The sequence below is a fragment of the Bos taurus genome, chromosome 14 (assembly GCF_002263795.3).
Source record: "Bos taurus isolate L1 Dominette 01449 registration number 42190680 breed Hereford chromosome 14, ARS-UCD2.0, whole genome shotgun sequence".
Classification (NCBI taxonomy): Eukaryota; Metazoa; Chordata; class Mammalia; order Artiodactyla; family Bovidae; genus Bos; species Bos taurus.
The window spans coordinates 30748040-30775611 of record NC_037341.1 but is presented as its reverse complement, the minus strand read 5'-3'; the positions used below and the strand labels follow the sequence as shown (position 1 = coordinate 30775611).

Genomic DNA, 27572 nt, shown 5'->3' with positions numbered 1-27572 from the left:
CCAACTTAGAGACAGCATGTCTCATGATTCCTTTTCCAATCCGACTCTGGCTGTGGCTGCGTTTCCTACCCACTGCCCATCTGCCTGCTCTAGGGGCCGGATGGGGGAGGGGCTGCCACAGAGAGCACACAAGTAAGAACCGAAGTATGTGACTGGACTTGGTTCTAACACAGGCGATTTTATTACCCTAAATGTCTTGGAATCCCTGTTGCCTCTGGCTCCAGAGGTCTCCAGTCTCCAGCATTCCCGGACAGCCATCTGCAGCCAGGCTGGGCGTTCTCCGGCAAGTGGCAGTGACGTGAGTCACGGGGGCGGTCGCCAGGAAAGCTGCCCAGGAGGTGGGCACAGAGTGATGGCCACTGGGCCCCCTGGGGTTTGTGGTGGGGACTGGGGGGCAGCATTTCAGCGAGGCGAGTGAACCCTGAGAGCCCAGGTTGGGCCAGGCCAGGGCTGGGCAGAAACGAGCCTGGTGCTGACTGCTGGGCAGGGCTGTAATATCAAAACCAGACATTGTCTCTGGATGGAAAGAGCATGCTGGGTCCTTTCTTGCAATCCTTTTCATTTAGGTAAAGGAGCAATGAGGTCCAGATACATAATTCTTTCCTTTTGTGAAAGCCCACTCCCATCCAGTGAAGAAGCCCCAGGCATACTCTTGTGGGCATTTATTAATGTCACAAACAAAGCATACTTTATTTTTATTTGAATTGGCCAATGAAAATGTTCTACATGAGGCAAACACTTCATCATGAAATTTTTAAATGAAAAATAAATAAGCTCCATCCTACATATATCTCCAGCTGCCACATACAAATAGAGGACATCAGTTGTAAAGTAAATAAGTTAAAATAAATAGTTGTAGGATAGTCTGACAGGTCCAGTGTAAATCACCTGTTCCCTCCCTATCTTTGTTCCAGGCTCCTTCATCTGTTCACTGTAAGAATATTACACAGTCCACTGTGGCCCTTATTGAAAGAGCCCTTGATGTCCACATCTCCAAGTTATGTTCTGTTGGGAGGACTGGGTGTTCAGTCTAAAACAACAGTTGAAGAGCAGAGGTCAGCAAGGTGAAAGCCCAGGCCTCTTACCCCCATGTCGTCTTACATTTCACCTGGAGATATGGAAGCGGGTAATTCCCAGAGCAAAAAGCAACACACGCCCATGAAGCAGCAGCATGTGAATAACTGTTGTGTCTGAGACCAGTGATGTTGGCAAAAGTTCCCTTTGTACTAAGAAATGGCAATTTCCAACCTAGTCTCAGATTAAATTTCACCATGAAGTTGCTGGTTTTGTTAAATGAGTTGGGTTAGTTTAAGCTTCTGAATTAGAAAACAAACCTTCTGGAAAGCAGACTTGAGGCCACAAATGACAAAATACAAGGCACATCCCATTAATCAGCTCCACAGGCAGACATTACCAATTGATCACTACATTCCTTTATCTCAGATTCCAGCCCCACACAGCACTCCACGCAGCCTGTGCCAATCATTTATGTCCTGTGTTCCTGCCTTGAGAATCACAGGGACAGGGGAGCCTGGTGGGCTGCCGTCTATAGGGTCGCACAGAGTCTGACACAACTGAAGCAACTTAGCAGCAGCAGCAGCAGCAGCATTTGTGATGAAGTTTATTTACTAGCCTTGGATCTTCTCTATGTTCTGAATGTTCTGTAGAAAGGAGTAGATACCACATAGGCATTGAACCCATGATGCCAGCTATGGGTTGGGTGCCTTCAGACTTGTCATTTAACTGCTTTAAAGCTGTGTCTACTAAATGGGAAAGGCCACCTACTCAGAGTTGATAGGAAGATTGGAATAATGTATGTGAAGTGCTCAGAATCGCACCTGGCACACAGGAGGCATATAATAAATGGTAGCTGTCATAATCATGTTATTATTTTAAGGCTATTGACATTGATAATAGAATTGATGATGACATTTCCATTAAAAGAAGGAAAGCATAATATTATATATTAGGTTGAACCCTATGAAATTGATAATTATTTTCAACCTACAAAAACAAGAATTTCTTGTTCAGTGTTATACATAATGATGCATTTCATTTATATCATGTACTTGTTCTAACTTTGTCAAATTGCTTCCTTCAAAGACTGCCCCCAGAGACATATTCTTAAATCAGCTGCTAGAATAAGCAAAGAAAGCAGTCTAGTACAGAGGATGAGGACCTGTATTTAGTATCTGGTATCTAGTTCCATACCCTTTTAAGGCCTCAGCTTTCCCATCTGTAGACTGGGAATACTTGTGCTTTCTTTAACAGGAATTTTGTGAATGTAAGAAGTGATGGATGGGAGAATGCTTTTTAAAGCTAAAATAATTATACCCAAGCAAGGTATTATTAATTCCATTAGACTGTGCCACTTCAGAAAAGATTAGCATTCAAAATTTTAAATCATGTTTTTCTATAGAAAAATCACATGTAAAAGAATAGAGAATTCATGCAATCATGCCAAATGATCATCAAAACTGATCTTGACGATACCCTCAAGTGGATATTAGAACTACTAAGTAAACACATAAAGCGCTTTGTCACTAAAAATCATACCTCATCAAGATGAAATAAATACAGTAACAGGAACAGTGAGAACCAGTGTGTTTACAAGTGCCTCAAATGTCAAACTCTTACATTTATACCAGAAATTAGAACAACTCCCAAGGAAGACTGAGGAATTGTCTGCTTGATTCCTTGGAGGTCTTTAAAATGGGTTGGGAAAGTGGGTTTGATTTTGGTGCCATTTTGCTTAAACATAGGGATAAACTTGATGACCTCCCAAAGTCACTTTGAGACCAACAGCTGTATCGATTCGAAGAAGGGAACATTTTCCTTTTGCCTTCGAGGGAGGTTTCTGTCCCATGTCCTCAGCCAGGGTGATTAGTTAGTATTGGAGGGTGATGGCACATGGACCAGCTACTAGCAGAGGTGAATATGTGGCTCCGTTCCGATCCGGAAGTTTCCTCCCCTTGTGCAGTGAACTGGGGCCAGCGCAGGGCACTTGGGCCGGGGGGGTCATCTTTAGTCAGCCTCGAAGGCGCTGTTGGTAGCTCCCACATACTCAGACTTCTTCTTGTGCCTGGTCCACATTTTCCGGAGGATGCTGGGCATGCCGCAGGGAGCACTTCCTGTTAGCGGGAGGGAGGCTTCTGCTCCCTGGGGGAGGGTTGGAAATTCTTCCGTCATCTTCTTGAGGTGTCTGGATCTACAGAAAAGCCGAGGTGGGCAGGGAGAGTAGTCACTCTGCTTAGCCTGACTGTTAACTGTTGCCCTCGACAAGTGTAGCTGGAACCCCCGTTCCTCCTGGGCCCCTATGACCTGTGACCACATGGAAGGTCACTGTTGGGCCTCATGCAGGAATGACAACCCTCACCCCGCCCCAGGGGGTCCTTGATGCGGAAGGGAAGGAGGTGAACCTGGGACCACCGGCTCATGGATCTCAAGTTCTGCTCTTGTTCCAAACTCTACTCTCCCACCCCTGCCGCGCCCCTCAACTCGAACGATTTTGCTGGAAAGGTCAGACATCACCATGCGTCAGCTCTTGAAAGTGAACCTACTCTATGACCTCAGTGACTTGACCTCGGCCACCCTCAGTTTCCTCACGTGTAGGATGGAGATAATTTTATCTAACTCTTGGGGGTTTTGTGAGGGGGGAAGTAAGACTATATAAAGCATCCGGCACGTTGCTGACTTCAATAAAGGTTCATTTTCCTCCTCACTTGCTCTCCTGTAGTGAAAGAAGCGGCCTTTGTTTTCTTTTCTATAGCCAGGGTCCAGGAAAAAAATGACATGAGAATATCTACACTTAGGGACACAGGGGCCATTTAGAAGAACGCTTTGCAGTAGAGGCAAACGGCTCATTTCTTGAGGGGGTTCATGTTTGCTGGTTACTGCAGCCATCAGCAGCAGCCTTACCTGCTCAGAACAACTTGCTACCAGAACTTAATGCAATTGAAATTAGATTTTTGGGACTTCTCTGGTGGTCCAGTGACTAAGACCCTGTACTTCCAATGCAGGGGCTGTGGGTTCTATCCCTGGTTGGGGAACCGAACTCCCACATGCCTCAAGGTGTGCCAAAAAAAGAGAAAGAAATCATACTTTTCTCTCATCACATCTCAATATGTCGATGGCTTGGTTTTTATTGTTTGTCCTAGACTGCATTCTTTCATCTAAAAGGGCTTCACACTGGCCTGGTCCTCCCTTAATTCCCTCAGCTTTTAAGGTGTGCACCCCTTGGGCTGATATGATAGCCCATGGTCCCTCATCTGTGAGCATGTCACATGTCCCCAGGCATGTGTCTTTTCCATTAGCATATTGTAAAGCTTTTTGAAAAATGATGCAATCATTGGTGCAAGGTCTCCACACATTATCTCATCCAGTTCTCACAATAACCCCTGGAGTAGTTATAATCATCCCCATTTTTGGGTTTTGTTTTTAAAGAAATGAGGACACAGAGGTCTGAATAACTTGTCTGAAGTCACAGCAAGTCAGCGTCAGTGCCAGCCACCCAGGCAGAACTGAGTCAAGAGCCCACACTCTTCGTCATCCCCGAAGCCACTTTTCTGCTCCCTCCAAGTCTGGAGGATTGTAGTGAGGGTGTGGCTATCTTAGTGTTCCACTGAAGGCAGTGGGGTGGTCCTTGGGGGTGTGGGTATTGCTCTGGCTATTCTAGCTGCTGGTTCTAGAGCAGAGTTGATAGTAATGTTGTTGTTGTTTTAGTTTTGTCACTCAGTCTTGTCTACTCTAGCGGCCCATGGACTACAGCCCGCCAGGCTCCTCTGTCCATGGGCCTGCCCAGGCAAGAACACTGGAGTAGGTTGCCACTTCCTTCTCCAGGGGATCTTTCTAATCCAGATATCAAATCCTTGTCTCCTGCATTGGCCGGCGGATTCTTTACCACTCAGTCACCAGGGAAACCTTAATAGTTACATGCAGGTCATGAATTTGATTTGAAACCTTTGTATCTTATGTACTTTTTACCTGGGCAGGGGGCCTGAACCTAATGTGTGAGGCATTTCAGGAGGCTCTGTGTATGGCCTGTGATTGTGTGTATGTGTGTGTGTGTGTGTTAGTCGCCCAGTTGTGTTGGACTCTTTGAGACCCCATGGACTGTGGCCCACCAGGCTCCTCTGTCCATGGGATTCTCCAGGCAAAAATACTGGCATGGGTTGCCAGTTCCTTCTCCATGCCCTGTGATTAATTTATCTAATTAACCAAAATTCCTCCCAAATGACACTTCTCCAGGTCTAAAGAGTGGCGGTAATAAAGTAGAAACCATCAAAAACACTTGAGCTTAATCCTAGCGAAACAGTCAACGAGGTGCTACAGAGACCCGGGATTATAGCCCTCATTAGAAGGTCATTTATGGCTTCCAGGGATTTTGTTTCAGCATCTCTGTGGGATCTGTCAGCCAGGCCACCTGTTACTCTTCTGCGCAGAATGGGAGCAGGTGGGGAACCCCTGGGAGCTTGCTGGAGGCACAGCACTTACCCTCTGGTGAGCACAGCTACGTTCTCCGAGCCCGGGGCTGCCGCCTCCAGGACCGTGGGGGCTTTCACGGAGATCCGGGCCACCGGAGGCATCTGGATTGTGAGAAGGGAGAGTGAGGTTGTTGCCCTGTCGCCAGCTCCCCGACTGGCTGGAGCCACTGGAAAGGGCATTGGCTAAGCTGCTGAACCGGCATCAACCTAGGGCAATGGACCTCATTCCGCCTTGGGCCCTAGGCTCCCCTAGGGGGGCATGTCAATGCAGCACTGGGCCCACCCTCGCTTCTGACTCAGTAGATCTGATGTTGGCCTGAGAAGCCACCTTTCTAGTAAGTTCTCAACTGCTGCTGGTCCCCAGACCCCACTTTGGGAACCACTCACCTAGAGAAACTTGAAAGTGAGCAACTTATTCTAGCCCAAGGCCTCTGTCCCTCAGTACCCCCGATCTGTGTCCACTTTGTTGTCAAATCCTGCAGGTTCTCACTTGGAAATGCGGCCAAGTGCAGTGACATTCTCCTCCACTGAGCCTCAGGGCCAGTGACCCGGGGACAGGATCTCCTTGTTTCCCACCAGACCTGCCCCACACCCCAGGGCCCTCCCAGATTCGCAGGGCCTCCCGGCTGAGGGTGGACCAAGGTCAGCTCTGTCCCCTGCTTCATGCGTGTGTGCTCAGTAGCTCTTTCATGTCTGACTCTCTTGTCATCCCATGGACTGCAACCCGCCAGGCTCCTCTGTACATGGGATTTTTCAAGCAAAAATACTGGAGTGGGTTGCCATTTCCTTCTGCAGGAGATCTTCCTGACTGAGGGATGGAACTCGAGTCTCCTGCATTGCAGGCAGATTTTTTACCTGCTGCTCTTTAAGGTCCTCAAAACAGGACTCCCCCTTATCTCCCTCTGTTTCCCCGACATGTCCCAGCAGGGCTGGTCCTGCCTTTTCTGATGCTCACCCACAACTCTGCATCCTCACCCAACCTTTCCTTCACTCTCTGGATTGAGCCTCATCTCTGCCTGCCCTTCAAGGCCACTTCCTCCAGGAAGTCTTCCCTTAGGCTGGAGCCCAAGTTGATTTATCTCCATCTCTTGTCCTCACGGCACTGAGTCCCTGTGTGTCATGTTTTGGCAACCCACCAATTCCGTGTCTTTACACTTCTGTTTCCTAATGGCTTGGCTTGGATCAGGGTCTGGGACTTAACCCTTTGCTGGCTCTCCTCTTAAAGGAGGTGGTGAATGCTCAAGAGACATGTACTGAGTTGAGAAGGAACTGGGGCCCTGAGCAGGGCCAGGTCCAGAGTTTGTTCAGTCAGTGGATCTCCCCTTTGCTCCTCCACCCCAAGCCCCAGGGAAGGCTTAAGGTCACTACATTCCTGGAATTGCTGGAAAATTCCAGGTCAAGGACACCAGGATCCACCTTCCCCTGCTCTCCCGCGCTGGCCCAGGGTTGTGGGCAGAGCCACTGTGCCACCTTGTGGCCTCTCGGGAGCTGTCCCTCCGGTCGTGCCAGTGGCCAGAAAATCGCTTCTTCCCTCTCTGTCCTCCGTCCTGTTTCCTCCAGCGCATATTAGCATCCAGTCAGATTTGACTGTGTGGGCTCTGAATTGCTCTCCCCACCCTGGGATAGAGGGCCTCTGAAGAGCTGCAGGACTCCAGCCCTAAGGTCTCAGGCCCAGAGGAAAGGGTCAGTCATGCTGCTGCTTTGCCCTCTTGCTGCCTCTCCATTGAGACTACATCTCCATCACCAGCCTGTCCCATCCCCTCTCTCTCTGACTTCCCAACTGCAGCTACCTCTCCAGGGTTGGGGGCAAGTTCATCCAAGGTGATGGACTGCCCTCTTTCCCTTAGCCAGGGCTTGCTGGGGGCAGCGGTTCAAGCTGTCAAGCCTGACAACCTTCACTTTGTGGCAACAGCCAAACCACCCTGGGTTGCCCCTGGATACCGGGTTGAGTCAGGGAGCTCTTGATTGTCCCATCGCTGCCCTTTGGGCGATTTTCCTAATACAGGGATGACCTAAATGAAATAATTGAATTAGATTTCCTGCCCAGACCAGGAGTGAAGCACTCACATCTCTGCCCAGTCTGTTCCATAAAGACGAGCAGATGGCTGAGACATTCTCTCCAGTCTGTTCTAGTTCTCATGATCCATGAGTCTTGAGATCTGATGCCCACAGAGTCCAGGACGCCCAAGCTGACCTCTCCTTCAGCCACCACTTCACCCCTTCTCTGCTGACCCTGAGGGTACCCATGTTCCTGCCCGGAAGATGATGAGGGAGATGTGTTTTCACAGGGTGATGCTGAGCTAGACCCAGACATGCACTATGTGATCCCCTTCAGGAAAGGACAAGCCATCCAGCTAGGGGTGGGTGGGCCGCAGGTGGCTTTTGGCTTCTTCAGGTGTCCTTGGCCGCCAAGAGCCACCTTGCCCAAGGTCACCCTCTCCTGGGCAGCCCGCATGCCATGACAGAGCCAGGGGAAAATATAAAACCTTGGTCAATTGGATCCATCTTGGGCAACCCCAGTGGATGGCACTTGCCTCAGTACTCCCAGAGGAGGCAGTTCAGGGTTCCCTCTGAGATGATGGTGTTTTGTGCTTTCACAGAACTCGAGATCCTTGCATCTCTTTACCCCTATAGCTGTCTCTGGGAATTGGCCAGGCACCTCCACCCAGCAGGGACTTACCACAGAAACTGCCTCCCCCCGCCCCCGTGTGAGATGTCTGCTAGGTGATACCTTCTGTTTGCCTAAGAGCTGAATATCTGGCAAGAAAGAGAGCAGCAGCCAGTGGTGTACCGCTAGTTGACAGGCTTTAGGAACAAAGAACCCTCAGCTGCAGTTTTCTGATAATCCCCAGGCCTGGGACAAAGGATGCTTGTTCTCCCTTCATGGCACAGATAGGGCGAGATGTTTAAAGCCTGGAAGATACAGCTAACCAGGCTAGATTACTTACCAAAGCTTTGCCATATGTTCGATTCCCACACAGATTTGCTGATTTGGGTTCTGATGTCCCCACTGCAAAGTTGAATGGAGGGGATGTTACTCGGTGGTACTCTTCTGGTTCTGCATCAATTATATTGTTAGCTAATCAAATCACAAATGTAGGAATTTCTAAGGGCCTTTTTACTGAGTGGCAAAATCATGAACTAGGGTCAGGATTGGGGCGACTGTTGAGTGGGTCACCTGCATTAAATGAGACAATGTTTATGTGTCTTATACTCAGCACATCACCTGACACAGTAAATATTCAAAAATATTTACTGGCACTCTTCAAGGGGCTAGAACTAAGATTTAACAAGATCACATGTGTGAAGGTGTTCAGTACAGGGTCTGCCTGTAGTAGATGCCCAGAGGATGCGCCCTTAGCTCCTCCTTCCTTCCTAAGGAGTCACATCACATGATATTATCAGGCGTTAAGTCTTTACAGCAGGGATCAATCATTTACCCTGCGCTCTTGAACGCACCTCTGTGAAAATGAGCCTTCCTCTCATGGGAGGATCGGAGGTTATCAGTGTCCTGAGACACTGGCCTGAGATGTAAGTGAGAACCTTCTTTCTGTGCCTTTATTTCTGAGGCCCGTGCTTCTGGGAATCCAGGTCTTGAGCTGAGTAGCTCAGCTAGTGATGGGTGGGGGGAAGCTGGCCTTTGATGGAGTCCCTCCTGGGGCAGATGTTCCTGGCAGAGCCCCATCCTATCAGACTATAGCATAGAGAACACGCCCATCACCCCACGGAAAGCATCTCAATGCTAATAAAATGAAGTCACAGGCTACCAAGATCAGACCACGATGTGTCATGCTCTGGCAGAAGTGCTGACAGTAGCTTGTATTTTTCAGTATTTACTGTGTCAGGTGCTGTGCTGAGTGTGGGACACACAGACACCATCTCATTTAATCCTCACTACAATCCTCACTCCTCCAATGTGCTGTGCTCAGTCATGTCCGACCCTTTGTGACTCCATGGACTATTAGACTGTAGCTTGCCAGGCTCCTCTGTCCATGAGATTCTCCAGGCAAGAATACTGGAGTGGGTTGCCATTTCCTCCTCCAGGGGAATCTTCCCGACCCAGGGATTGAACCCTCATCTCCTGCCTCTCCTGCATTGCAGGTGGATTCTTTACCACTAAGCTATTGGGGAAGTCCTTACAGGCAGACATAATAATAGGTGAGGAAATGCAGTCTTTAAAGATGCACAGCAATTATGATGAAGCTGGGTGAGGATGACTGAGGGAATGGCAAGCTGACCTCTTTGGTTGTCTTGCAGGGCTAAGGAAACTTGACCGAGGGAACCCCTAACCCATTCTGGGAGGAGTTTTTCAGGCAGAGAGACCCAGGGAGGGCAATCCACAGAAAGGACCGTGTCAGGGAAGGTCCAGGATATAGCAGAATATAATGAGTGGTCACAGCTCAGGGTTGTTCTGTGTATGGATTGGCGGGGACAGAAGTGTCACAGGAGGTGGCCCCGGAGAGGGAGCAGAAAACTGGGTCCTACAGGGCCTTGGGTGTGGTCTGGAGGGCAGCTGGGGGTGGGAGGACACAGTGTTTAATGCAGAGGGATAACAGATTCTGCTGTAGAAGGACCCTCCAGCAGCCTTGTGGAGGGAGAGGGCCTGGTGGCTGAGAACCAAGGTTTGCTGCTACACACCAGGGATGAAGGAAGTCTCACCCAGGTAGCCTGAAGTTGGTACTAAGAAGAGACGAGACCTATGTAGGAGCTGACATTGTCAGTGATTGGTAATGTGGAGTAGGGGTGGGGGAGGACAAGGTGGGAGGTTGGGGTCAACACCCCAGCGATTTACTGGAAAGATGGATAGCGACCCCAGCTGAGAAAGGAAGAGAGGTTTAAAGGTGGAAGACAATCACATTTGAACAAGTTAATTCTGAGATGTCTGAGGCCACCTTGGTGGAAAGGTTCCACCAGCCCAGGAGGTGGGGTATCCCCTTTCCTGGGCACCTAAGGTTCACCTGCTCAAAGCTGCAGGCTGAGAGGGTTTCTCAGCTGGGCCTCTGCCTTCAGAGTCCTGCTATGTCTAAGCTTCCTCAGGGCATATTTCTGCCACATGAGAAGGCTGCAAACCCAGGAGCCTCCTCCTGTAGCTCAGGAGAGAACTGGGTCTCCAGATGTCAGATCCCCGAAACACATGTCCTTCTCAGAGGAGGATGGCAGACTTGTACCTGAGGCCGGTGCCCAGCCTTTCTGGGGAAGAGCACTTGGGCCTGGCTTTGACTCAGACACCCTCCCTCCCTCTCACCCTCCCCTGGAATCTGTCAGATTGTGGGAGCTGAGGGAGTTGAATCCATGCCCAGCTCAATCTTTTTTTTTTAACCTGACTCGCACATTCCCTGCATGAGCTGACTGTCACATGCCGGGCAGAGTCTCCTCATTTCATAACAGTGTTCTCTCCTCCAGTCCAGGCTTCCACAGGCTGCTTAGGGAGGAAAGGAGCCCCTGAAACTAGGCAGTTGGAAGACATTATTCTCTGGAGGGGAAGAGGCAATTAGCTGGGAAACCAGGAGACCTGATATTTAATCTCAGTTCTGTTGCTAATGAGCGCTGTGACCTACGGTAGGTCAGCTATTTTCCATGGTTTCCATTTCCTCTCCTGTAGATCCACAGCAGGGGCTGGCAGAAATCTGTGGGCTTCCACCTTCAGGGTCCAATAGAATCACTGGTGAGCAGGCATGTTAAGACAGATGGCTGAACCCACCCCAGAATTTGACCAAACAGGTCTTGGGTGGGACCCAAAATTTGCATTTCAAGCAAGTTCTTGGGTGATTCTGCTGTTCCTGGGACACCCTTTGAGAACCACCCATCAGATTGTCTCTAAATCCTTGGTCATCAATATGTTGTCTTGGGTCAACATTGTCAGCATCATCTGGAAGCTTATTAGAAACAAAATCTGGGGCCTTACTCAGTCCTGAATTAGACTCTGTATAAAAACAAGATTCCCAGGTGATTCTCTGGTACATTAAAGTTTGAACAACATGGCTGTAAATTCATTTTATGATTTTATGGAGAAGGTATTCTTTTTTTCTACACACAGGAACCCATCCACCCACCCACCTATATATAGACAGAGAAAAAAATTATCTCCTCTTAATTTGCAAGGCAGATTGTGGTTTCCCTCATGCTTTCATTTTCTGTAAAAAAGACATATATGTAATCACTTAACTAGAGAATATAGCTTGATTTATGGGTTCTCATACTTAGGCTCGTAAAAACAGGATCAGTGTGTTTGTAACCAAAGAAGCTTTAGAGATCTAGTCTAAGATCTATGAAGGAGGAAAGAGGGAAGATGGTTGGATGAAGAGCCATACTCAGTGGAGTCTAATTTCAGTTCTTGTAAAATACAAAATAGTTGACACTCCAAAGCTTTGAAAAGGACGTCCAAGACTTTTTGTGTATTTCTGGACTTAAAAGTATGAATAACTATAGGCTGTGGGCATAACAGAAATAAACTAAACCAGGAATTAAAGGCAAAACACCATCAAGACTTCAGCAAGCTAGACACAGATTCCTATTTAACTGCTGGAGTGGGAGCCATTTTTTAAAAATAGTGTGGAAGGTAAGACTCTGTTTCCAACTTTCAAAACAAATTTGTTTCTAAATTCTTTTTATAAATTGTTGAAATAGTTTAAGCCATTCAAATTTTAAAAAGTGGGATTTTAAGATGGCAGTTGATGAGTCTGTATAATTTCATACACACACATACAGCATAATGTAAGCTTCTTTTACTTCATAAGTCGTGTCTACACCGGTTTCCTCTCCCCCAGAGTAGAATGATTTTTATCTCCTCCTGAATCCCGCGGAACTGCCTCTGGAGCTAGGTGGTAGATCAGGCAGACCCAGAAGCCAGTGGTTTAAGGCAGAAGGTGTTTTGTGGTGCGGCGGTGGGTGGGGCCAAGAGCAGGTGCATTCAGAGCGGGACCAGCATGCACTGCGGAAGGCAGCGGCCCCACCCCAGCCATAGGTGCACCGCTCACCCGGCCTGATGGAGGACCCCAGGGAAGACCGCGCCGTGGTGGGAGCAAAGCCAAGCCAGGAACGCAAACACCGTTGCAGCCACTCTAAGTGGGTCACTGCCCCTCAGGGAGGTCCCAGGGGCCGCAGAGCCGGGATGCACCTACCAGGCCTGGCGGGAGTCTTGGCCGGATGAGGACCCTGCAGCCGCGGGTTCTGGAAGCGGCCCGACCAGCGGCCCTCACCGTCGCGGCGGTCGGTGCGGTGCGGCAGCAGCTCCACGGGCCGTGGTGCGTAGAGGTCCGACTCGATCACCACCTGCGGGGAGGAGGAAGAACCTGAGTCACCTTGTTCCTCTCCTCGAATCTCAGAACCCCCAGCAGAGGCCCAGGCCTGGAACCTTGTGCCAACTTGGAACTGCTGGAGCTGTTGTGGGGAGCCGTGAGAAAACCTGGGGGAGACTGGCCCGAGACAGTGAACCGTTGTATTGAACTCCAGCAAGTCGAGGGGTACCACGGTGCAGGAAGATGAGGCTTCTGAGGGTTCCCCACCAGCTGTCCCTTCAGAGAGTCAGGCCCCCAGTGGAGGCCAGCTCCCTGCCTCAGAGCCAAATATGGTTTAACAACAGGACAGGAATATTTTGGCCACCTGATGGAAAGAGCTGACTCATTGGAAAAGACCCTTGGGAAAGATTGAGGGCAGGACGAGAAGGAGGCGGCAGAGGATGAGATGGTTGGATGGCATCACCAATTCAGTGGACATGAGTATGAGCAAATTCCAGGAGACAGGGACGGACAGGGCAGCCTGGCATGCTGCAGTCCACAGGGTTGCAAAGAGTCGAACGCGACTGAGGGACTAAACAACAAAAACAATTTGAAATGGGGATGGCTCTGGAAATTGGGGTCTTGCAGCCTCTGCATCTCAGTGGGAGCCCTTGTTCATGTAGGCCATGGCTTTTTGGATGCTCCATTAGAGAGACCTAGGGAGAGGACTTGGGCCCCACCTGACACCCTGGATGTAAAAAGAAAGAAGCTGTTGGCAAGCGGAGCAGGCACGGTTCCTGGATACTCACACTTCCTCTGCTTTGCAGAATGCCTGTGTCAGGTGGAGCTGTGACATGAATTTCCGTGACTTGTGGCTGATAAGTGGGAATTCTGGCAAGCTAGAATAGAGTGCTACATGCTAAAGTGTTTTCACTACTGATCACCTGCTGAATAGTTGTTTGGGGAAAAGTACATTAAGAAGAATACCACTTTTGTCAGGGTCCACTGAGATGGGCCTTTAAAATTAAAATAAAAATATTTAAATTATTGAATAATTTAAATGTAAAACTTTGAGACAAATAGTGTTATATTTTATCTTAATTTGAGGGTGAGGTGACAAAGGGAATCTCGACAGCTTTTGGGTCTTATCCTGCCTATTTTTTATATATAGCTGCAAATGACAATGGGCTCATTCAGTCCCGTGAAGCAGGTAGAACCTCCAGCATTACACAGAACCTTCTCTGAGGTTTGGATTCACTCATTCTCTTGCTCACTTGCTCCTTCCTTGCACAGACATACTGCGAGGGCATGTTTGTGTTAGATCCTGGCACGGGGTGTATCTGATGAGGTGGACCTGTCTCAGCCCTTACAGTCCAGGCTTTGATGAATTCCCCTCTGTTGTCTGCAAAAAACAATTGTGGTTGAAGCTGAAGCAAATAAGACTGAATTTTAAATATTATAATAAGGTGATATTTTATCTTAGTGGAGGAAATTTGGACCTTTAATAAGTATCAGGCCACTAGAGAAAGTGGATTCGTGACCACACTTCTCATACCAAAATGAGCATCAGACAGGTCAAAGATGAATGTTAAAAAAACAAAAAACAAACACAAGATTATGGCCCAGTATAGCATTTGTTACAGATAATAGGGAATTATCCCTGTGTACATAAAACTCTTGCCAATCAATAAAGAAGAAAAAAACAGTAGAAAAATGGGGCCAGAAACCAGCTGGCAATTGATAATAGACATACCAGTGGCCAGTAAATATGAAAGGTGCTGGACAGCCATAATTAAATGGAAATTAAAACCAAGTTGTCTTTTCTCCTATCAGATTGTTGTTGATGATGAAGAAGATGAATCTCCATTTGGGGTCACGCAAACAGGAGTTCAGACCCCAGGTCTGGTGTTTTGAGACTACATGCAGGGGGGTCATTCTCTGGATCATCCTTGCTGGTTGGGGCACAGTCCCTGCTGGCCGTTCCCAGAGATTTCAGGAACACGGCAGGCTCTTCCCTCATGTCATCCGTTTCCTTACCAGTGACTGATCACGTCCCCAACAGAGGGAGGGGAGCTATCACTCTTGGCTTCCATTTATCACAAATAGTCCTTTGCTTAGAAAATTAATTTATCCCCAATTTAGTCATATCTGGCTTAGGAAATTAAATCTTCTCAGGCCCATTTTGGGAACTAGACTCATTAATTTTTTGCCTTTGGAGAAAGCTGATGATAATTCAGGACCGTTTAAAACTAGGTCCCTTTCTCCTCTAGGCACTGCTGGAGGTGGGGTTTTTCCCTAATAATTTAAAATATTCTTTTCCACCTTGGCTTTATTGAGGCATAATTGACACATATAGTTGTATACGTTTGAGGGGTACAGTATGTTGAGTTGACATGTTTATAAACTGTTAAATGATTAGAAGGGAGGTGTTTCTGCTGATTTCTAGCAAGCCTTTTCTAGCAAGCTGGATTTCCAGCAAGCCTGGGGCAGCACTCACGGACCCTACACCAGCAATGGGTCCCCCCTGAGTGTGGACTTCCAGGTCAAACAGGAGAGATGTGAGCCCCGTTACTGGCTTTAAGACCTTTGACTGTTGGCCTCTCGTCACAGGTATTTTAGATTTTACTTTCCTACTCTCAGCATTCCTCTAATGAGGAGTGAGAACTGGTGTGTTTTCCAACCCATTTGTAGAAGGAGGAAGTAAGGACATGAAAGCCTGTGAAGTCCAGGGAGGACAGCCTAGCATTTCCTCTTCAGAAAAGGATTCCTGTGGCTGATTCATGTTGAGGTATGGCAAAAACCATCATAATATGGTAATTATCCTCCAATTAAAATGATTTAATTGGATTCTTTACCATCTGAGCCACCAGGGAAGCCCAAGAATACTGAAGTGGCTAGCCTATCCCTTCTCCAGGAGATCTTCCCCACCCAGGAATTGAACCAGGGTCTTCTGCATTGAAGGTGGATTCTTTACCAGCTGAGCTACCAGGGAAGCCCAAAATAAATTAATTAATTTAAAAAAAAGTTCCCTTTGAAAAACAAGAAAGGCCCCCTTTGCACTCCCTTCTCCGCACTGTGGAGGGGAGAGGGGGAGAAGGAAGGGGGAGGGAGAGAGTGCAGAGGCTTCAGCTATTGGGAAGGGAGCCCCGCTGGATGCAAGGTTCCTGGGGTGGGGATGAGGCTGGGTTCTCCCAGGTCATGACCTAGGGCCCTGGCCCTCAGCAGATTATCTTCTTGGCCCTGAAGGATGCCAACGCAGCAAAGGAAAGAGGAGAGGCCTCACCTCAGGAGATTTCCCTTTCTCAGCTGGCCTTGTGCTTCTGTCTCATGCCACACAGTTGGGGAGGCTCTGAGAGGCCTCAGGACAGTGTGTTAGGCCCATGCCAGGGAATGGACAGCTGGTTCTGAAGGCTCCCAACAGTCTGGCTTATTCTCTGGTCTAAAGGACCCAATCTAAGTTCCTTCCTGCCGCTAGTTTCAGAACAAACCAATCTGAGAGCAGGCTCTTTAGCTCCTTGACCACAGGGGTGAGACTGGGGAAGGGGCAAAGGGGAGACCAGTGTTTAATGTTGGGTTTTCCTTTCTGAGGTTAGTGAATCGCCTGCTGAAAGTAGACAATGAACTCGTGTAACAGCTATATTCTGATAAGTTGATGCTCCTTGGATGGGCTCATGTCAGAGACCTTGGGGCAGGCAGGGAGTCATAAAAACAGGTGGGACCTAGATGATGGAGGATCATCATCATTAGGGGCTGATAGGATCCGTAGCAAAGTCCTAGCTCAACTTTCTAATTTTACACACAGGGAGACTGAGGCCAAGGGGAGCCCTGTGTCTTCAAGGTTCAGACCATGGTTTCATGAGCCCTAAGGGAGTGCTGACATCCAGGTAAGAATTTTCAAGTGCAAATTGTTTGCATGGTGCATTTTGAAAAAATCAGATCACCAGAAAGAAAAATCAGATCAGCCCTTCTCCACAAGATTGAAATCTGGGGCAAAAGTGACATTTGCAGTCTTATTCTTCCATCTTTCCTGTGGCGGTGCCACTGCTTATTATGAACAGGCTGTGAATCTTGGTGCCAGTGGCTCCATTGAACCAAGAGGCCTGACTGACCCACGCTTTAGTGTAAATCTATTCCTTTAAGCTACTCTTACGTTGTCTGTAGCATCAGGATAATCAGAATGTCAATTGTTGTTGTTCATTCGCTAAGTCATGTCCAACTTTCTGTGACCCCATGGACTGTAGGCTTCCCTTGCTAGGCTTCCCTGTCCTTCATCTTTCCCAGAATTTGCTGAAACTCATTGAGTTGGTGATGCTATCCAACCATCTCATCCTCTGCCGCCCCCTTCTCCTTTTGCCATCAATCTTTCCCAGCATCAGGGTCAATAACATTGCCTAAGAATAAGAGAGGGTGCGGGGGGAAAACCTAGTAAAACTGTCTAGAGAAGGGAGAGTGTGTGACTGTAGAAGAAGAAGATGTAAATTATGAGTGGCCCACAGAGGGAGAAACTGCGGCACCAAGAATGAGTCAGAGAGGAAAGAGATATTTGTAAAGGAAGAAAACTGACATGGTATGGTATAGTCCAAGGGGTGAGACTAGATGCAAATAAGAATTTCAGGGAAAAATCGTAAATACTGGTACGTAAGAGCAGTTGCAAAAGACCTTTCCTGTCTTTTCTAATTTGAATGTATGGCTGAATGTGAGTTTTATGAGCAGAGGATGAGTCAGGCAGTTAGGGGAAATCAGAAATTCAGAGGAGAGCTCAAAGGCCAGAGAGTGTTATTAAGCTCTCTTACCTGTAGGAAGATTGCATATTTGAAGACAAGATCCTAACTTCTGTTTTGTTTGTTTTTAAATAAAAGCAATTTTTTATATGTATTCATATACTTGAGTCATTTTTTTCTCAAAGTAAAAATATTTTAGAGAGGGAGAGTCATAAACTATAAACATAGCAGTCTTTTTCAGAAATTTCCATTCCCAGGAAAGCTGAGAGCTTGGTTCTATGGAGTTTTGTTGTTTTGTCGCTAAGTCATGTCCAACTCTTTGTGACCCATGGACTGCAGCACAGCAGGCTCCCTTGTCCTGCGTTGTCACCTGGAGTTTGCTCAGATTCATGTCCATTGTCTATAGAGCCTGGCTGAAGTCAGCTGGATGTTCCAGGAGGCAGTGCTCCATGTTTTGGGGGCTTCCCGTACCTCATGCCTATGTGGCTTCACCTCTACCGTGGAGAGTTGTCTCCTTTGTTTAGGTTCTGAATCCCTTGAGAAATTTCTTCCCTAGGACCCTATTTACCTCCTAAAAAGTATGATTTAGTTTCCATTTTATCCTCACAGTTCTGTCCTTATAAAGCTAGTAGACATTGGTATAAGCGGTGATTCAGACACAAACATTGTTTATGGTCAGGAATTCAAGGCAAGAACTTGGATAAGAACCAAACATTCCTAATTCCCAAAGGATCTTCCCTGAGTCATGAATGATTTGTGGTCCTTCAAATCCAGAATCCAGATATTTCTTAATTTACAATGGAGTTACGTCCTGATAAAAACCCCCAAAATATCGTAAGTCGAAATGCATTTTATACAACTAATCTGCCAGACATCACAGCGGAGCCTGCCTTAAATGTGCTTAGAATATTTATATCAACCTCCTCAAAATCATCTTGCACAGTCTATTTTATAATTAAGTATTGAATGTCTCATGTTACTGGTTGAATACTGTACTGGAAGTGAGAAACAGAATGGTTGTCTGGATGCAGAATGGCGATAAGTATATCCTGTTTATATCCTTGTGATTGTGTGGCTGGTGGAAGGCTGTGGCTTGCTACACTGCCCAGAGTCACAAGCAAGTAGCGTCTGCCTGCAATGTGGGAGACCTGGGTTTGATCCCTGGGTAGGGAAGATCCCCCGGAGAAGGAAATGGCAACCCACTCCAGTATTCTTGCCTGGAGAATCTCATGGACAGAGGAGGCTGGTGGCCTACAGTCCACAGGGTCGCAAAGAGTCAGACACGACTGAGTGACTTAACTAACTGACCATGTATCGATAGCCTAGGAAACAATCAAAATTCAAAATTTCAAGTATGGTTTCCGAATGCATTTCATTTTGGCACCATAGTAAAGACAGCAGTCTTTATGAAAGTCAAGACATCATACGTCGGGGACCATCTGTAATACCAAACTTGAATCTGTTCTCAAAGTCGAAATTACACACAACCCCTCCCTTTTCCATTTTTGGGGACACCTGCTACTTCTTGAAACTCAGGAGCTCTGGACTTCCCTGGTAGTCCAGGGGTTAAGAATCTACCTGCCAATGCAGGGGACATGGGTTTGAGCCCTGGTCCAGGAAGATCCACATGCCATGGGGCAGCCAAGCCTGTGTACCACAAGTACTGAGGCCTGAGGGCCTAGAGCCCATGCTCTGCAAGAAGAGAAGCCAGTGCAATGAGAAGCCCGTGCACCTTACTAGAGAGTAGCCTCTGCTCGCTGCAAGTAGAGAAAGCCCACGTGCAGCGGTGAAGACCCAGTGTAACCAAAAATACATACATAAATAAATTTTAAAAAGCACTTTCCTTTCTAGATTGTGGTCTTAAGTTTTTCGGGATCATGAGAAATAAGAATTCTTGCCTTAACAACAAAAAAACCCCATTAAAAGCCCTTTCTTTCTTAATATATAAAAATATTCTCAAAGGTCAATTTAAAAAGGGACATACAAGTGACAGAAAAATGAGCAAAAGATATGTCTTTTAACTCATAGGGGGAAAATATAAAAATCTATGAAAAATGAAAAATGATATTAATAATTAAATAAATGCAAATTAAAATAGTTTCACCTATCAGATTGTCAAAGAGTAACAACATTGATGTCATATAGTATTGGTTTAACTGTTCTGGTAAAGGAACTTTAGAACAGTTGCTAAGAATTTGGCAACGGCTATAAAATTTTTTCAGTGTTTATATCCTTTGAGCATTTTCTTTCTTTTTAAAAATTGACATACAGGATTATGTAAATTTAAGTATAAGGTGTTAGTTTGATGACCCAGCATTTTCATATCTATGAATTTACCCTCAAAAACATTTGCATAGGAGCATAAAAATACATTCAAGAGTATTTCTTGTGGCACTATTTTAGTGGAAAAATGGGGAAAACCCATTTATTGATGATTTGGTTAAATAATCTAGAAAACTTCAGATTAGGTTTGAGTGAAAAATTATAGTGCATTCATACAATGTCATACAGCCTCTAAAAAGAATGGGGAAGGTCTGGGTGTGTTAATTGGCATGTAAAGATTTTAAAATTTATTTAGTGAAAAAAGTAAATTGCAAAACAACATATTATTGAGCAATAAAGCATGATAACTGTGTACTGTTATATGAGAAATTTTCACTTAAAAATACTAGTGTTTATTGAATGCTCAGTATGTGTCAGATTTGGACAAGAACTTGAAAGAAAGAAAGTAAAAGTGTTAGTCACTCAGTCGTGTCCAGCTCTTTGTGACCCTCTGAGCTATAACTCTGTCCATGGGATTCTCCAAGCAAGAATACTGGAGTGGGTTGCCATTCTCTTCTCCAGGGTATCTCCCCAGCCCAGGGATTGACCCCAGTCTCCTATATTGCAGGCAGATTCTTTACTGTCTGAGTCACCAGGAAAGCCTGAGGACTTCATGTGTATTAAATCATTTGTTCCTTCCAATAGTTCTTGGGATATATTCTCGATTATCCCCATTTTAACATTAACAAAGCTGAGTCCCAGAATGGTGGGGCTGTTTGCCCAAGGTCACAAAGCTAGAAATGGATAGAACAGAGATTTAAAACTAGGAAATGGATAAGAACCAGGTAGTTTGACTCTAATCGACATACCTAACCACTGTGTTCTTCAGCTTCTCAGGATTTTTCTGATACTATATTTTACATCTTTTTAGTGTTTGAAATTTTGTAATGGGAACATTGGAGAAGGCAATGGCACCCCACTCCAGTACTCTTGCCTGGAAAATCCCATGGACGGAGGAGCCTCGTAGGCTGCAGTCCATGGGGTCGCTAGGAGTCAGACACAACTGAGCGACTTCACTTTCACTTTTCACTTTCATGCATTGGAGAAGGAAATGGCAACCCACTCCAGTGTTCTTGCCTGGAGAATCCCAGGGACAGGGGAGCCTGGTGGGCTGCCGTCTGTGGGGTCGCACAGAGTCGCACACGACTGAAGCGACTTAGCAGCAATGGGAACATACTGCTTTAGAAATTTAAAAAGTAATAAATATATATAAAACAATGACTGAAACCTAATTTCATTTCCAGGACACTTAGAAAGTTTTTTTTTTATTTAATGGAGAATAGGATTTTAAAAATTGAGATCCTTAGAAAATCAAAATGGTGTTCTACAAAAAAATTGTGATAGAAATAGAAACTCCAGTATAAGCAAGAGGGAACAATTAGCCTTGAAAATAAATCTTTTAAAGTACAAAACTGTATTGAAAGCTTTTGTAAAGAAATCTGTAAGTAAAATGAGAAATTCAGCAGCTCTAAAGACGTGTAAACTAATTTTAAGGTAATGCATGTACTTATTAAAGTAGCAAAAAATAATACAAAAACGTGAAAGCCAAATGTTGATGAGGTTGGAGGTAAATGGAAAAGCATTGTTGGAAGCCTGGCAGTTGTTCAGAATTCCTGGTAATATGGGACAAAACTGTAAGCAGAAAGCATCTTTTAAAAATCACTGTTATATTGTCCACTTTAGCACAGTAGAAGAAATGCCAATGATGGATGGGTGAAACTCTTCTTTTACTTGTTAATACTACTTTGAGGCCTATGCACCACAGAATTAATCCCCAATAGTATTTTGTACAAATAAATTTATTGCACTGCTATTTATAGTAGTGAAAAAATGGAATATTACGAATGCCAACAACAGGGGAACACCTAGATCAAGGATGCTGTACCCATATCATGGATTCTGTTTAAGAAGAGAAGAAAATGTATATGTAAAACAAAAACTATCTGATGCAAAAGTGGGTCCAGTACAGAGCCTTTTGTTGTCTGGTTGACATTTGTCAGTTGTTTTGATTAAGTGGACAATGGACAGCGCAGCAGCAACCTGGGCTACAGAAAACCTTTATGGTTGTTAAGAGCATGGATGGAGTGGGGCAAGTGAAGAAGCTGGACATTGCTTTTTAAATGAAAGTCAACAAAAGGATCAAAACTGAAGTTTTCTTACATTCTTGGTTAAGAGATGTTGAGAGCTTTTGACTCTTCTTCTGGCTGGACTGGTCACTGCAAAGAGAGAGAAAGGAATTGTTTTAGAGAACACCTATGAGGCTTAGAGCTTCCTCGGTGGCTCAGCTGGTAAAGACCCAACTTGCAATGAGGGAGGCCTGGGTTTGATCTCTGGGTTGGCCTGGAGAATTCCATGGACTGTATAGTCCATGAGGTCACAAAGAGTCAGACACAACTGAGCGACTTTCATTTCCCGAGGCTGATGCAGCTACAGTAGCAATACTGAGAGGCTATGTACCTAGAGTGGCACAGGACACAGGGGAGGGGGGATGGGAAGAAGAGAAGGATGCAACTGCAATTTTAGATGTTCCTTGATCAAATGCACCAAAGTTCAGAGCAGTATTAGTCATGATAGCCCAAAGGTGAGTCATTAACAAATGAATGGATAAACTCAATGTGGCATAGACATACAATGAACTGTCATTCAGCCTTAAAAAAAAAAACAGAATGAAATTCTGAAACTTGCTCTAACATGGATGAACGTTGGGCTGGAGGAAGGAGGGAATGGAGGGTTATGATTTCATGACTACAGAGCACCAGTTTGAGAAGATGAAAAAATTCAGGAAACAGACAGTGGTGATGTTTGGACAACAATGTGAATGTACTTAGTGCCACAGAACTCAACACTTAAAAATGGTTAAATGATAAAGTTTTTATAATGTACATTTTACCACAATGAAAAAACTCAGAGTCAATTAGCCATAGAAAGTTCCTTGGTTGGGAAAAGGTGTGTATTTGGTTGGAAGTGGAAACACCCAGGCATCTCTTTTGCACATTGATGTTGAGTGACTTAGAAGTGAAATCCTGCCATGTCATTACCCTGGAATGGAAATGACCTCTTGTCAGAGGTCAGGTAAGAGCTCAGGTGAGAGCTCTGTTGGTGTTTTTTGAAGAGTGAGGGCAGCCCTGAAGCCAGGAGAGCAGGGCACTGGTTGAGCCAGGGGTCTCCACTCCTTTCACTTCGGTGTGAATCCCAACTTGACCAGGGTCAGTGACTCATCCTCACTCCCTGTACTCATCTGGAAGATGGGCGTGGAATTCACAACCACCTCTGAGGGCTATGTGCAGGCATGCTCAGTCATGTCTAACTCTTTGAGACCCCATGGACTGTAGTCCTAAGGCTCCTCTGTCCATGGAATTCTCCAGGCAAGAATACTGGAGTGGGTTGCCGTTTCCTCCTCCAGGGCATCTTCCCATCCCAGGGACTGAACCTCCTGCATTGGCAGGGGAATTCTTTATCCCCGAGCCACCTGGGAAGTGCCTGCAAGGGTTACAGTGAGGATTAAATGGACTAATCTTTATCAAGTCCTTAGCTTGGTGCCTGGCAAAGAGTGAGTTCCCAGGCTTCAGGGGTGGTTATTAAGATTATCTGTCTCTGCAAGGTAAGGGCAGGTGAAAGGAGACTGTACATCCATCAGGAGTTCTCCTTCTAGAGTTTTCTCCGTTTCCTCCTGCAGTTCCCCAGTTCCCCTTGCCAACTCCGCCCCACTGTTGTTTATTCCCAAGAGAATTATTCTGAAGGCCTTTCACCCTAGAATTAAACCCACTGGTGTGCTTCAGGAAATAAGTTCTGGTATAACTTCTTGGTAAAACCACAGATTTTTATCTTTTATGTTTACTGTGAATTGTGCCTGTGAAATCTTTCCCTTAAGGGCTCCCCTTCTCTCTGGGAAGTGAAAATACACACTTGTCCTCAGTTACAGACTTGGTCTCTGTATTGTGCCTTTTAACTACTTAAACACTGTAACACTTGCTGTTGCCATATTTTTGTGAGAAATTAAGATGACTCAGCTAAATGCATAGATTTAGGTTGAACCCAGTGTTTGTGTGTGTGTGTGTGTGTGTGTTGGAAAGAGGGATATAATACAATCATAGGTGTGATAATGGCTCACATTGGCCTTTAGTAGGTGATGGACAGCTTCTTTCCTTCTCATTCACTTCTCATAACAACTCTGTGGGGTTGGGTCTCTTCATTAACTCTATTTCATAGGTAGACACTGAGGGTTAGGGCTACACAGATGGGGTGGTGGAACACAGCCTCTGCCTCTGAAATTTTGCTCTGTGAATGTTTGGTTCATTGCACGTTGAATATAGTAAACAGGAGCATTTGGGAAAGGACACACCAGGGAGAACTATAACCCTTGTTAGAGGAAATCAAACCAACTTGTCTTTCTAGAGGCAGGGAAGGTGGGAATGGGATGAAGAGTTACGAATCTATCTGATAAGCAGTGACTTAGGAAGACCTGGCAGGCACCGTCTTCTCCCACTGAGAGCCTGAGGCTCTGGAGGAGGTGAGATGAGACAAAACAAGGTGTAGGAAGAGGCAGGCTTCTTCCACTGACAGTCTAATATAACACTGTAAATATCCCTTTCCCAGAGAACAGCTTCCTGAGCAGTGACATGACCATGAATACTGATGACTGGTTTAATACCCGGAGGTGGCCGTGAATAAAAATGGCAAGAAAGAAATTCAAGGTTGTGTATTTATCTTTGACTAAGCATATTCATTGCTGTAAATCTGGAATAAAGAGAGAAACTACATTGTAAGTGATGCATTGGGTTGGCCAAAAAGTTTGTTCGGGTTTTTCCATAGCATCGTATGGAAAAATTCCCTGAATGAACTTTCTGGCCAACCCAATATTTAATGGTGCTTACCACCTGCCAGGTACTGTTCTAGATGCTTTACATGTCTTCTATATCTCAATTCCACCCCCCCACCCACAATAACCTCAGGAAATAAGTTCTAGTTCTTCCTTTTTTTATAAGATTGGAAACTCGAGCCCAGAGAGGTTGAGTGCCTGTCCAAGGTCACACAGCCCACACGTGGTGGTAGGTCTCTTGATGAGCCTGCTAAGCCAATGGATTCAAAGGCCCTGTTTTGAATGATTCTCTTCAGGTGAAGTATGACTTTCCTCCTGAATTGTATAAGTTTTTGATTTAAAAGGGCCATTCAGCTTTGAGGATTTTCTCCCTTAAAATTTTTTTAAATGGAAAACATTTATAGAAAATGGACATTTTAGCATTTTTGTATTTGCTTTCAATTTGTTTTCTTCTCATGCAAAAGAAATGGCAAGCGAGAGGGCAGCTTTGGTCCCCTTTTTACCCACCTCTAACTCTACTTTCCTCCCTCCCCAGAGCTACTAATCTCACTAACTTGGTGTCTTTCCGGCCTGTGGTCTTTTTTTTTAATGCTTTTCTCTAGATATGTGTGTATAAACAATATATAGTACTGTTTCATATTTCCAAATTTAACAATCTTTAGCCTGCTTTATTTCCCTTTCAATGTTATGCTTTCAAGTTATTCATTGCTGTAAATATAGAATAAAAATAGAAATCACTCTGTAAGTGATGTATTTAATGGTGCTTCCTACCTGCTGGGTACTATTCTAGATGCTTTATACGTTTTGTCTATATCTCAATTTTCCCCCATATTAACCTTGGAAGATGAGTTCTAGTTCTTCCTTTTGTACGAGATTGGAAACTCAGGCCCAGAGAGGTTAAGTGTGGACCTGTGTCCACACACATAGACCCAGTTCATCCCTGTTGACTGCTGTGGGGTCTTCCAGAGTCTGGTGACACCACCTTTAACCCCTTCCCCTCTTCAAGAACATGTAGGCTGTTTTCAGTTTTGCCCTGTGAGCATCCATGTGTATTTACAGGACTGGAACTGCTGGGTCAGAGGGTCACCTTTGACTTTTCAGGTACCTTCCAAAATCTCCAGAGAGTTCCAACTATAGCACGTGGGCAGACTCCCCAGTTCTTTTTCCTTCCCCTCTAACTGGCAATAAATGTCTAAAGCTGAATTTATGTTCTGCTAGCTGTCTCTCTGCGGCCAGACTGGGTCCCTCCCTGCCCCCCAGCAGTGGCCCTGTTGATGGCTGACATGGGAAGAAGAAAGGAGTTGTTTGAACAGAGGGGTCACTGCACCAGCAGATATTCTGACCTTTTCATTCAGTCTGACAGTGAGACCCAGGGCTAAGCCAGGGTCCCGGGCTCTCCCAGCAAGACAGGGGCTGCAGGGAGAGCGCAGGGGCAGCAGAACAGAGAGCCGAGTCCTGCAGGTGGGGCGAGGAAAGTGTCCAGAGCCACAGAACCCTGCCTGGGACTGGACACCGTTCCCCTCGGAGCAGCAGGGCTTTTACAAAGTCACACCCTCTGGCAGTGCCAGTTCCAGGTTAAGTTTGGGAGCGTGGCCCTGGGGTCTGTGCGGAGGCCAGCCTGAGTCAGAGTATTCTTGGACCACTTCATCGGACCATTGCCAGCAGGCTCCCCCCTCCTGTTTCACGGCACAGTGAGAAATCATACTTTAGAGCCAGCTGTTTCTCAGTTCGGAACCCTCTTGTTCCCTGGAGAAGAGTCTCTCTCCAGCTGCCCTGGGAATTTTGTTTTCATCCCTGTTTCCTAACACAATGGCTCACTGTCAGTTTTACTCAGCATATTGGGTTTTGCCAGTATCGAATTCAGTGTTTAACTGCCCTCCTTTCCCCCTTGATGGATTGTTTCTCAATGACCGATGTTCGTCCATGCCCCCTCCCCTTTTCAGAAACACCCACAAACACCATCACAACAGAGGCCATCCGACCTCAGAGACCTGAGGGTAAACGTAGTAAAACAGCACGTGACTGTCTTTTACCCTCTGACCGAAACAGCCACGTTAAGGAAACAGTCAAGGGCAATTTTACTCACCCTTGGAAGGAATCACGGTGGTGAAAACTTCTATATTTTCATCACTGCAGCTGTAAATCTGATGCATCGTTTCAGCCTTCTCTCCCCAAAAGTGCCCGGGGATGGGAGGCCTCTCTCTGAACCCCTAGTCGCGAGGTCTCCTAATCCAATCTGGCTCTGGGATCATTGTGCCTGTTCACAAAAGACAGGCTGGTGCTGTGATCTCATTTCATTCCAGAGTCTTCACTGCAACATTTTCTAATCCCATCTGTCTTTTTTTTTTTTTTTTTATGAATCCTATTATTGCAAACCTTTGATGGAGCCTAGCGCTTCAGTCCCCTCCCAGCCAGGATGTATTTAACATCTTTATTTTGCCGTGCCTGCTGCAGTGGATTTGGAAGTCTTTTGTGAAGTGGTGATGAGGTGAAATCGCCTACTCGGTTAGCGCCAAGCGTGGCTGGAGGATGATACTGAAAAGGAAACGTGATTTTTGGTACCGGCAGTTCCCCTATCATTTCAGAAATGAAGAGGCTTTTTTCCCCCTCCCCTTTCCAGAAGAACTGGCTATTCAGTAATTTGTCATGTGTTAATTTGGCTTCCTTCAAAGTTTCTATTTTAAACAAAAGGCTGTTCTTCCAGAGCGTTCTTGCCTCATGCCAGTACATGACAAGGCTGACATTTCTAGAGAGCTGTGTGTTTTTTGCATCTCCTTGTAGAAACCTGCAAGTGCTTGCAAGGATGTGGTAACAAGCAGCATCTGACACTAGAGATACCTGACTACAGGGAGGTTATATTTCATTATCCTAAATATCCTATTGTTCTCTATATATCCTGTATATCTCATATTTTATCCTACACACACACACACACACACACACACACACACACAGGTGTATTATGTCAAACCCATTGGCTTTCATTGCTCTGTTACAGATTTATTTCTTC

The 27572-nt window shown here is 45.9% G+C and overlaps 1 protein-coding gene across 1 annotated transcript; it reads right to left on the bottom strand.

Annotated features, from left to right (window-relative positions):
* Positions 1-665: 665 nt before the first annotated feature.
* On the bottom strand, positions 666-26941 carry VXN (vexin). The gene is given in 6 exon segments (NM_001076475.1): positions 666-3208; positions 5494-5585; positions 8432-8493; positions 12605-12755; positions 21904-21959; positions 26649-26941. Coding segments are annotated over 6 exon segments (612 nt in total). The 5' UTR covers positions 26716-26941; the 3' UTR covers positions 666-3024.
* Between the last annotated feature and the right edge of the window lie 631 nt (positions 26942-27572).